At 31.8% G+C, this 13,023-nt stretch overlaps 1 protein-coding gene across 1 annotated transcript; it reads left to right on the top strand.

Moving 5' to 3' along the window:
- Positions 1 to 2,782: 2,782 nt before the first annotated feature.
- Positions 2,783 to 4,822, top strand: LOC113391208 (zinc finger protein 883-like). The gene has a single exon (XM_026627159.1). The coding sequence runs from the start codon at positions 2,783 to 2,785 to the stop codon at positions 4,820 to 4,822; it is 2,040 nt and encodes a 679-aa protein (XP_026482944.1).
- The last annotated feature ends 8,201 nt before the right edge of the window (positions 4,823 to 13,023 follow it).

The following is a 13,023-nucleotide window of genomic DNA, read 5'->3' as shown; positions in this document are numbered from 1 at the left end:
ATCATGATGGCTATTACAACGTATTACAAAGTTGCATATTTTTATAAATAATAAAGAATAAATCGATATTCAGATTTATTACTCCAAACAAGAGATCAAGCACAACAATAGTGTAGCTGTGTATCATTTATATACAGATATACTTCATAATGGACATCTATGCAGTTTATTTATTAGTAGTGTTAATGAAATTTATTCAAGATTGTTATAAGTTCAGTGTGTGAACGAATATTATAGAATTTATTAATCAGCAATTACTTCATTTTGCTAATAAAGATTCAAGTAGTAAATGCTAATTACAATAACAAACCGATCATGTCTGAAGTGTGACTTTAATTACATTATTATTTTCAAACATTATAAATGTTTTTAATGGTATTGTAAATATATAATTTATAACGTTTACTATATAAATATGTATACCATATTAGTGTTACCATATTACTAATAAACATTATTCAAAATTGCTATATGATGTATTTATTTTACTTAAATGCCATCTTGTACAATGGCAAAAAAGTTTTACTTCAATCACGTGTGAACTTTACGCGCACTTTTTTTAAATTATATATTTTTGTGAAACATATTTGTGCTTTAATTAAACTTTCTTAAGATCTCATATAATTTTATACGCGTATATATTGTTTTTATTTCATTTATTCAAGTTAATCACGTTTATCTATTCTATATTTTATATTTATATAAATCTTATCAAGAATTAAAACTGCCATTAGTGGGGCCCCTATGGAGTGCGAAAACAATTAAAATATAAGTAATGGCAAAGTGGCCGTGCTTTTAAATCATTTTAAAAAAAGTTAAAAATTTTCAAAATATAAAAAATATTTCAAATTTTTTGAAAAATTGAAATTTTTAAACAAATTTCTAAATTCGCAAAAATATATTTTATTCAAAGTTTTCAAAAAAAATTAAAGCTTTATTAAAAATTTTGATTTTCGGTACGGAAAGTTTCAGCAATTTGCCCCAAAGCACAATGCCATGCACCACTAGTTTTTGAAATGAAAATTTTTGCATTTTGAAGGTTTCTGAACATTTGGGCATACCTCAGAAAAAATGGATGTGTGTGTGTGTGTTTTGTATGTCCGCATTTTTTCGTCCACGTTTTCGGGCGTACGGCTCAACCCATTTGAATGGTTTAAAAAACATTCGATTCCTATTAATAGGGAGATGTGCTGATTAGTTTTTGGCAAAGGCAGGTCCAGCCGTTACGGAGATATGGAGCAAAGAGTGCAGAAAATAGAAATCGAGTTTTTGAGAGAACGGATCTTCCGATTTGTATAATCCAAAAAACATTCAATTCGTAATGACGGAGAAAAATGGTCATTAGTTTTTGGCAAGGTAGGCCCAGCGTTTTCGGAGATACAGAGCTAAATGTTAAAAAATGGCAGTTTTTGAGAGAACTAAGCGTCCGATTTAAATGATTCAAAGAACTTTCTGCTTGTTTCAACAAAATAATTGCTTTTGGAAAAAAAACTTTTTGTTTCTAATTTTTTTTTTCAAAAAATATTTTTGTAATTATGGATTGAAAATTCAGAAAATTACCCAGGCTAAACAGTCTAAGCGCCACTCGGGTGCAAGTTTTTATCCAAGTGCGTTTAGACTGTTTAATTACTGAAGCACTTTTCCAATTTTGTGAAAACTATTAAAAAATGTGAAAATGCCGCCAAGCTAAGCACAATATAAGTGAAAATGCCGCACAGAATTATTTGCAAATGCGTTTAGACTGTTACGGGAGCACTTTTTGAATTTTGTGTAAATTAGGCAACTTTTTTTTTGAAATTGAATTCGAAATGAAATGGCGATTGCTAATGTTCTGGAGATAAATTGATTTATTTATGATTTACATTTGATTTACTCAGATATAACAAGATAGCAAAAATAATGAAAGTTACAGTATTTGTAATAATATATTTGAAAACTTTTAAAATTTCTCGAATATTTTATTACGGTACGGTAAGTTCCAGCAATTTGCCTTAAGGCACGATGCCATAGCAAAAAAGTACACCGGGTACGCCATAGATAAATATAAACCGTGTCGTGTTGAAAATCGTCGCATATATTTGTCAATGTATACGCAGCTGCAAACCAAAATGTCAAATGTCTAGTACCTGTCAAATATTTATAATTTTGGCGGCTTGTCATACAAGCTTCTGTTATAAAACAAAATTACGTATTATTTATATAACACAGTATTAATATTACCAAGTTATAAAACAAATAACATTTATTTCGAAATTCGTAATATATTTAAATTTTTATAGAACATGTAAAACATTTGTAAAAGTAAAAATGAACCAAGAAATGAAAAATTGTGTAGTAGTGCTAACAAATTTTGTTGATGTAATTAATAAATCTAAACATGGTAAAATAACAAGAGGTGCTGTGGAAAGACTCAGTAAAGATGATATTGCTGATTTTGTTAGAGCATTAAGTAGTGGTAAATCGAAAAATGCTAAATCAAAGAAAGCTCAAGCAAAAAAAGTTGGATTGAAAAAAGCTCTAAAAAAAGGAACTCAATTAAAAGAATCTTCATCACAAGAAGTTCAATTTAAAGATGCTCAATCACAAGAAGTTCATTTAAAAGATGCTCAATCAGAAGAAGCCGAATCAAAATTTTTGAGTTAAAAGAGTTGAATCAAAAGAAGTTCATTGAGATCAAACGAGAAGTTCATTCAAAAGAAGATCAATCACGAGAAGCTGAATCACACAAAGTTGAATCAAAGAAGTTCATTCAGAAGAAGATCAATCACGAGAAGTGAATCACATGAAGTTGAATCAAAGAATTCATTCAGAAGAAGATCAATCACGAGAATCAAGAAGTTCATTCAGAAGAAGATCAATCACAGAAGGTGAATCACATGAAGTTCATTCAGAAGAAGATCAATCACGAGAAGCTCCAGCTGAATCACAAGAAGTTTCCCAAGAAATATATCCTGTTATTGACTTAGAAAATCAAAACAACGATGAAGATGCAGAGTTTGAAGTTTATCAGGATTTATTAAGCAATATGTGCCAAGTGGACATTGAAGATGGACACCCAGAAATAAACACTGAAGCCACAAAAGAAAACCCAAATAACATTTTCAAATGCACAAAATGCGAAAAAGCTTACACAAAAAAAAGCTCTTTGTTGAAACATTCTGCAAACCACGAAAAGAAAAGTTACAAATGTGAATTCTGCGAAAAGGTATTCATTCTTCCCAAGTCATTATACGATCACATAGAAAAACATAAAGAGAAAAAAGATTATCTTATAGATACCTCTAACTATCTTCATAAATGTAAAGTTTGTAATAAGTCTTTTAAATTCCTAGCTGGTTTAGGCACTCATTCTCGAATACACCAGCAAGGGTTCGAATGTAAAGTATGTGATGAAAAATTTGTAAAACATATACAACTGCAGAAGCATATGGAAACCCATGTCGGCCAGAAGTCATATCAATGTAAAATTTGTAAAAAAAATATTAAGCGAATGGAAACTCTTTTACATCATGTAAAATCACATGGATTGAAGCGATATAACTGTAAGATTTGTGAGAAAAAGTACGTTTATAAAAGGGATTTGGATTGTCACATGGACAATCATTTAAAAGGGATGACTTGTAGTATCTGTAATAAAGAACTTACTACTCATTATTTGTTGACAAAGCATATGCAGTGGCATCAACGGAAAGGACATAAAATGGTAAATGATAATTGTAAGTCAAATCGAATAGGATCAGGTTCATATAAATGTAAAAGGTGTCCTTACGAAACCTCCATAAGTTTAGATTTGTTTAAACATTTCCTAACATGCAACCCACAACCTGTGGTTCTTTTACAACGACTCCCTGATGTAAAACCTGATATCAAATGTTCAACATGTGGACAAGTATTTGAAACAAAGGATCTTTTACTCGAACACTTCAAAATGCACGCGAAACAATACAAGTGCGATTGTTGTGAAGCTTTGTTCAGCAAATTGACCGATCTGCGAGACCATAGGAAAATCCACCAAGGATTCCAACCATTCAAATGTCATCTGTGTCCAAAGCAGTACAAAAATGAGCCATCATTAGTAGCACATGTAAACGCACATTCAGAAGACTGTAAATACAAATGTGAACTGTGTGGTCAAACTTTTATGCAAAGAATAAAACTAATAGGTCACATGGAAAAGCATTCTGGTGTACTAATTTATTGTAAAATATGCGAGAGGGCATTTACAAATTCAATCACTTTAAAAGCACACATGCTTAACAAGCATTCAACCACCGGGAAGTTCAAATGTGAAACCTGCAGTCTAGTTTTAAAAAATAGACGAGCTTTATTTATACATAGGGAAGAGCACGCTGAAACCAAACCACTTGTATGTGACATATGCAACAAATCATATTATTTTCACTGTAATTTCAAAGATCACAAGCGAAGTCACTCCTTAAAACAAAGATCAGCCCTCGTTTGCAAGTATTGCAATGAGAGGTTCAAAACAGAAAAAAATTGTGTTATGCACACTGAATTTGAACATTTAAAAAAACAGTCGCACATGTGCACTATTTGCAATGTGGGTTTTGCTAGTCAAAGTTTGCAAACTAATCATATGAGATTGCACACAAGCCAGAGGCCCTTTGCTTGTGGAAAATGTAACAAAACTTTTCGGATTGCGTCTAAACTAAGAGAACATGAGCGAAAACATTTCGAAAAAGAAGCATGTAAATTATGTGGTAAACAATATAAACCATATGCACTTGATAGACATATGCAATCACACGAGCAATCACATGTGATGAATTTTGGGAACCATTTTATTATGAATGAGTCTTAAAATTAATGTTCATTGTTATAGTGGTACTCCGACATACGAACCTCGCTCATATCTCAAAGCTGATTTTCCTTATAAATACATTGTTTGTTTATCAGATCATTAATTTGTTCCAGCGCCGTGATTTTTTTGAATATCAACCCTTTCGACTCCCCAATTCCGAGATTTATACGAATTTTGCCGCCGGAGCAGCGGCATGCGAGTGGAAAGGGTTTTTTATATTTTTTTATTTTTTATTTTTATTGGCCTCGCTTGCTCGAGCATTTAGCCAACTACATTATTCTATACAATCATATTCAATCTTCAATCATATACAATCTTCTTCATATAATCCTATTCCTTTTCTATACTTCTTAACTTATCTTCATTCTTCTTTTACTATCTTCTCACTTCATCTTCTAATCACTATTTCTTCTTCTTCTATACTTCTCATTACTTCTTACTTCAATTCATTTTATTATTTATTATTTTTTTCATCTAATTTTTTTACATTTTGATTTTACATACATATCTTATTAGTTCAATTCATAATTTTATCATTATTCGAACTTAACTAGTTAATATTTGTTCAAATAGTATAGTTAATATTTTCTCGAGCAGCGGCATGCGAGTGGAAAGGTTTTTTTTTTTTTTATTAGCCTCGCTTACTCGAGCATTTAGCCACTTACATTATTCTATACAATCATATATCCTATACAATCTTCAATTTTATACTTATCTTCTTCATATAATCCTATTCTTTTTCTATACTTCTTATCTTCATTCTTCTTTTACTATCTTCTCACTTCATCTTCTAACCACTATTTCTTCTTCTTCTATACTTCTCATTACTTCTTAACTAGTTAATATTTTTTCAAATTCTTGCCGGAGATTCGAACTTGGAACCTCCAGCATGTGAATCGGGAACGCTACTCTTGAGCTAATCCCGCCACAGTGGAAAGGGTTAAATTTTCCTGTAACTACTAATTACTATCATAAAACATCCAATATTTCTATGATAAAAAAATCATTATTACAACTGGCAAAATGTTTCATATTTCTATTTTATCATTAACATTTTTCTAGAAAGCTCTTACCCACTCAAATCAAAGTACTATCTCGAATTTCACCCGAATCGTTACTTCTTTTTTTTTTGACTTTGTATACACGTACTTAAGTCATATACATTTTATGTTACCTTTACAATTTTATTTTATTTGATTGAATATAATTTTATAGCGCAACATATGTTCTTATATAAATTTATTTGGAAGGAAGATTTTTTGATCATTACTTTGGCTGCTCGTATCTCAAAATACTAGTATGCCAAATAAGTCAGGGTACCATTGTATTTCGATTCGTGTTCATCAAAATTGTAAATATAAAGATTCATTTTGAATCCAAAAAAGTAGTAATTAATAAATGAAATAACTAATAATTGAATTTATTTATAAACAAATTGTTCTTTTATATAATAATAAAATATTAAATTATCAAAAGTGTTTTTAATTCTTTTTTATCTAGGTGTCAATTTGTCTCAATAGACTAAAATGTATGAATCGTTTGATGCAATTGTATTTGTCTGTGAAACCATATGTATAAAAACTAGTGGTGTATGGCATCGTGCCTTAAGGCAAATTGCTGGAACTTACCGTACCGTAACAAAATCTTCGAGGAATATTAAATGTTTTCAAATAGATTATTTTTTCAAATACATACTGCAAATTATATATGTTTACAGAAACTAAATAAACAAAACTCAATCAATCGAATTTAAAATGAAAACATTGTCTAATATTTATAAGAATTATATAAACTGATTTGCAAAGTTAAAATTATTTATTTTAGTGAGTTCAGAACTTTAGCTAGAAAAAAATTGAAACTCGATTTATTTTCGATATTGAAAAAAAGTTTTTTTTTTCAAAATTAAAAAAAAACTAGTTGGTTTGGTATTTAGCCTTGAGGCAAATTACATGAACTTCCCGATATGTGTAAATAATCGACTTAATAAAAAAAAAGTGTAAATAATATACTTCATCAATCCTACTTAAAAAAACGATAATAATTTTAGCAAAGTTTGACGAATTTTTAAAATTAAACTAATTGTCGTAAGGCCATAATATTTCAGTAAGTTCTATAAGACCATGATGTATATCGCCAAAAAAAGTTCCATGAAAATCGGCTTAAATTTTTTTTTCAACAGTTAATTACAAGAAAACGGCTCGGTAGATTTTCACCTAAAATTAATCAGTATCATTCCCAACTAATATCTTTCGAACAGTTTTTGATATTTTAAAATCGATTCGGTAGGATGAGCTTAAATGTCGACGAAAATTTAACACTTTTTTTCAACAGTTAATTACAAGAAAACGGCTCGGTAGATTTTCACCTAAAATTAATCAGCATCATTCCCAAATTGATATCTTTCGAACAGTTTTTGATTTTTTAAAATCGGTTCGGTAGGATGAGCTTAAATGTGGCCGAAAAGTTTAACACTTTTTTTCAAATTGCAAAGAAACGGCTTGGCAGATCGTCACACAAAACTGACAAACGATAGTCCTCACCAAAATACATCAAATAGCTTTTAAATTTCTAAAATCGGCTCAGGCGTTTTTGAGAAAACGTCGATCAAAGGTCTAACTTTGACAAATGCCAAAAAAACAATACCAATTTTTGCAAACTTTGACGAATTTTCAAAGCTGAACCTTTTGTCGTAGGGCCGTAATATTTTAGTATGATATAGAAGACTATGGTATCTACCGTCAAAAAATAATCATAAAAATCGTCGAAATTTTTTTTTTAAGAACTTTATTACAAGAAAACGGCCCGGCCGATCTCTACCAAAAACTAATCAGCACGATTCCCAACCAATATCTTTCGAACGGTTTTTGAATTTTCAAAATCGATTCATAACTGCGGGCTAAAACGTGGATGAAAGAGTTTTCACTTCTCTGCTATTTACGAAGAAACGGTTTGGCCGATCGTCGCACAAAACTGACAAACAATAGTCCTCATCGAGATACATCGAATGGCTTTTAAATTTTTGAAATCGGTCCAGCCGTTTTTGAGAAAACGGCGATTTACGGCAAAAAATCTGTTGGTGCACACGCACACACACACACACATACTTTTTTCAAATTTGGTCTCATTCGATTCAGAATGGCTTGAAACGTCGAGAAAACATAAAATTAGCGAATCGGATTTTTTGATGAAAACAAACTTCTCCTTCGGGAAGTTAAAAAAATAAATAAACATTTTTCCCCCCAAAAGCAATTGTTTCGTCAAAACAAGCAGATGCTTATTTCTCTCAAAAACTGCCATTTTTTGCACATTTAGCTCGATATCTCCAAAACAACTGGACCTGCCTTTGCCAAAAACTAATCACCACTAGTACCGTCATTACAAATTGAATCTTCTTTAGATCATTCAAATCGGATGCTCCGTTCTCTCAAAAACTCGATTTCTATTTTCTGCACTCTTTGCTCTTTATCTCCGTAACGGTTGGACCTGCCTTTTCCAAAAACTAATCAGCACATCTTCTTATCAATGGGGATCGAATGTTTTTTAAACCATTCAAATCGGTTGATCCGTGCGCCCGAAAACGTGAACATTCAGTAAATGCATTTTTTGCACACTATCTACTCCAGCAAAATGTTTTTTGAATTAATCTAATCAGATAATACGTACTCTCAAAAACTGCATAACCGTTTTTACACCCCTTATGCACGGCAAAATTGCTTTTTGCAAAAACGCCTCGCGATCAAGTATGAACCAAATGATTTTTTAATCATACAAATCGGTTATTCCATACTGTCGAAAATGTCGAAGACATTTGTTTAAACCATATAAAAAAATTCAAAATTAAAAAAAATTACACAAAATGAGTACACAATATTAAAATCTTTGTAAAATAACTGATAATTTGATGTACATATGACCAATAAACATTTTTGACTGTCAACTGACATTGTTTTTTAACTTATTTTTATTGGGAGTCCATAACCGCTGGACCTGCCTTACCAAAAAATTTACCAGTTGTTCATTTCGTCAATACAAACAAAATGTTTTGTGAATTATTAAAATCGGACGCTCCGTTATCAATACGAATCGAATGTTTTTTGAATTTTTCAAATCGGTTGATCGGTGTTCCCGAAATCGTCGACGAAAATTTGTATCCGCACACACACACATACGCACACAAACACACACACATCCATTTTTTCTACGGTATGCCAAAATGTTCAGAAACCTCTGAAACGTAAAGATATATAAAAATTTTCATTTTCGATTTTTTTGCAATTACTATAACTTGCCCTACGGAAAGTTAAATTTTTTTAAATATCTTTACGTTTCCGGGGTTTCTGAGCATTTTGGCATACCTCAGAAAAAATTGGATGTGTGTGTGTGTGTGTGTAAGAATGTATGTCTGGATACATTTTTTCGTCGACGTTTTCGGAAGGACCGCTCAACTGATTTGAATGATTTAAAAAGCAATCGATTCCTATTGATAGGGAGATGTGCTGATTAGGTTTTGAAAATGGTCGGTCAAGTTGTTTCGCAAATACGAAGCGAAGAGTGCAGAAAATGAAAATTAAGTTTTTGAGAGAACAGAGCATCAGATTTGAATGATTCAATTCGTATTGATGAGGAGAAGTGGTTATTAGTTATTGGCAAAGATAGGCTCAGACGTTGCACAGATAAATTTGCAGTTTTTGAGACAACAACATAAAGCACCCGATTCTTGCTTGTGAAGAAACGATTAGTTTTTGGGGAAGGCAAAAAAATATTTTTTTGATGTCAAAATTTCATTTTTTTTAAATATCGAGAATGATTCGGATTTTAATTTTAGTTCTAGCTAAAATTCTAATCAGCCATTAAGTTTAATCAGTGATTATGCAAAAATCTACTGATAACACTGCGCGACAAAAATGGCACCTTTATTTTTTTTCTCAAACTTTTTTTTAAATCTACTTAGAATTGCATGATGATTTCAAATGTACCTTCCATTATTCCGTAACAGCTCTAGTTTTTAAGTTTTAGGCAACTATCCTAATTAGCCATTTCGGCTGTTTTCTAAGTTTTGTTGACTCTTGTGTGCATAATCCAGATAGTTTTTGTTAAATCTGGGATGAGACGCGGTGTCTCATGGTAAAAATGCATTTTGCACTATGTAAAAAAGTTGCTTGGTATGTTTACGTTATCATCCAGAAGGAAAAAGGAATGCTATAATTTCAATACGCCCGTCATAAAAAAAAACTCAGAATCACCACGACAATTTTGTTTCTTCTGTGTGGTAAATACCAATGAAATAAATTCAGACAATGGTAGCGAATGCTCAAAAACAACAACCCCAATGATAACGAGGCCTACTTATGATCAGCTACACAACCCCTATCCATGCTAATGATGAACAACCTCAAACATCAACATCTCCTGCCTACCAAAAGTAATGGATGCAGAAACCAACGTTAGATGAGAAGACAGGAAAAATTAAAATGCTATGTTTGATGAAATTAATTTGAATTCATCACTCGCACTCTTATTCATAACGATTTTTAAAAAATCTTGAAGATACTAGCAAAGAGCAGATCGAGAGTATCCACCAAGACATCAGGACCTTGGAGAAGCAATATCAAGGAAGGTGAGACTTCCACATGATGGCTGACAAATGTTGGAGCTTACGAAGTTAGTCAGGCCTTGTCCATGCTCAAAAATCATATAACAAGTCTTTTGAAGGCATAAAATAAAATATGTTGTATATTTTATTGTATTTGAGGTAAAACTAGCACATTGGCATATCTTAGAAACTAGAGTTTTTAGTAAATTTTTGTTACTATTTTCGGAATCAGCGTCCATGAATTACTTCATAGCATCTCTGGAAAAATTTTAGTGTCGCGCAGTGTAATTTGACGCATCTAGTTCCATTTATGGTAAACGTCCAAAATTGTAAATAATTAAATTATTATTAAGATGTACCTGAATGGGTAAGACTTCTTCCTCCGGTAACTCTAGATTGATGTCAAACAATTCGCAAACTTTATCTCTGAGTTCATAAAATTCTTCGAGAATCGCTTCTCTTTCAGCACGACATTGTTTTTCCTCCTCGGCTATTCTCTGGTTGGCCACGACTTCTACCCAAGTCCTTTGCAAGAAATAGGCTAGAAAAAAATGAATCAAATTGTGAAAAAAATAAATAAACTAGTGGTGCATGGCGTCGTGCCTTGGCAAATTGCTGGAACTTCCCGTGCCAAAAATTATTTCTTTTTAAAAACATTAACATTTTTGGAAAAAAATCACTCTGAACAAATTAGATTTTTCAGAAACTATAAATTTTCGACAAAAATTTACTTTTTTTTAAAAAAAAAGACTTTTTGAAGAAAAATTTATTCTGAAATAACGCATAAACATAGGTACGGAACCCATAGGAATGCAAACAAAATTTATACTTATTGTTAAAATCTCTATAAAATATCTGTTAATTTGATGTGCATATGCCTAATGATCATTTTTGACCGCCAAATGGCATTTTTTTTATTTTTTTCATTAGATCTCCGAAACCGCTAAACCTGCCTTCATAAAAATTTGATCAGTTCTTCATCTTGTTAATACAAGTAAAATGTTTTTTGAATTATTCAAATCGGGCGCTCCGTTCTCTTAACAACTGAGTTACCGATTCTGGCACTTTTTGCCCCATATCTTCGGAAAGGCTGGACCTGCCTTTGCCGAAAACTAATCAGCACGTCTCCTTATCAATATGAATCGAATGTTTTTTGAATTATTCAAATCGCTTCATCTGTGTTCCCGAAGTGAAGTGAAGTGAAGTCGTCGACGAAAATTTGTATCCGCACACACACATACACGCACACATACACATACACACGCACATACACACACATACACACACACATACATACATTTTTTCTAAAGTATGCCAAAATGTTCAGAAGGTTTTGAAACATAAAGATATATAAAAATTTTCATTTTCGATTTTTTTGCGATTACTATAACTTGCTTTACGAGAAGTTAATAAGCAAGGAAGAATGCTATAATAACAGAATCTTTGAAGATATATTTTCACAGTTTTCACTACCAAGGAACAAGCATAAGATAACGTTGCCGTGACAACGCTATGTTATGAGCTTTGTTACAGCAGAATTGCCCATAAGTAATAATAATAATTTTAATGGGATAAAATAAGATAGGAAATATATTGAATACAGAAAAATTCTCATAATGTTGATTGTAAATAAAATAAAATATTTATTTTTATCGATCCCATGAATCTTATATATAAAAATGGATCGCAAAATGTGCTGGTAAGCGCATAACTCAACAATGCCTAGACCAATTTGGCCAATTCTTTTTTTAAAATGTTCGTTGAAGTCCAAGGATGGTTCTTACGGCGAGAAAAAATCGAATAATTGCCGGGAAAACCCTAAAAACAGCCCTTTTCTTTTTCACATACAAACGTTTTCTAACTAAAACGTAGAATCAATTTGAGCTTTATTAAAATAAATTCAATTTTGTTAATAAAAAGGAAGAAAAAAGAACAGTGAATGTGTTTTCGAGGATTCCTGCTTTGACACAGCGGCAAGTACGAGCAAAATTAATGGCAAAATGTTTTGAAATACCTACAAAACTATCCGAACCCTTCTTCGTGTTCATGATCTGAAATGGCGCAACACAATGGGGAATCCTCTGACGACTGAAAAACATGTGCTCTTTCTTCCGCTTGGGCACATGAAAATATTGATAGAGATTTTGAAAATGACATTTTTACTGATGAATGTTCTATATGGGCACGTACTGTCCTACGCAGACCTTAAATTAGAATATGAGCCCTCAAACTGGAACTCATATTCTAAATTAGTAAAAAGCATGCGTCGAAGATGCCAGCCAATTGTCGACTCCGGTGGTGACAAGAGACATATTGATCAAATTGCAACATTGCTTGCAAGGTGTACAATGCATATATAAATATTAAAGTTTCATAAAATTAATCATTAATCATAATCTTTTTTATAAATTAATACAACCAACCACGCTCTTACTTGACTGACTGTAAGTCTAAACTCGACTAAAAACACGTATTCTTTCGTCATTTATGGAAACAAAATCACACATTTTATCATCTTAATTCCACCCATCAAAATTCATGAGTGGGCTCAAGCCATGCTCAAGCCCACACGGTTCCGACGCCACTGATGGTTGACATTAATAAATGT

Source organism: Ctenocephalides felis, unplaced genomic scaffold (assembly GCF_003426905.1).
Source record: "Ctenocephalides felis isolate EL2017-DRISC unplaced genomic scaffold, ASM342690v1 CF-g0.4_SCAFFOLD_00845, whole genome shotgun sequence".
In the NCBI taxonomy this organism is placed as follows: domain Eukaryota; kingdom Metazoa; phylum Arthropoda; class Insecta; order Siphonaptera; family Pulicidae; genus Ctenocephalides; species Ctenocephalides felis.
The sequence above is the reverse complement of the archived record's forward strand: the minus strand, read 5'-3'. Positions and strand labels throughout refer to the sequence as shown.

What these genes read in the sequence shown, in the direction of transcription:
- LOC113391208 (XM_026627159.1), top strand. Translation starts at nt 2,783, where the DNA reads ATGAAGTTGAATCAAAGAATTCATTCAGAAGAAGATCAATCACGAGAA.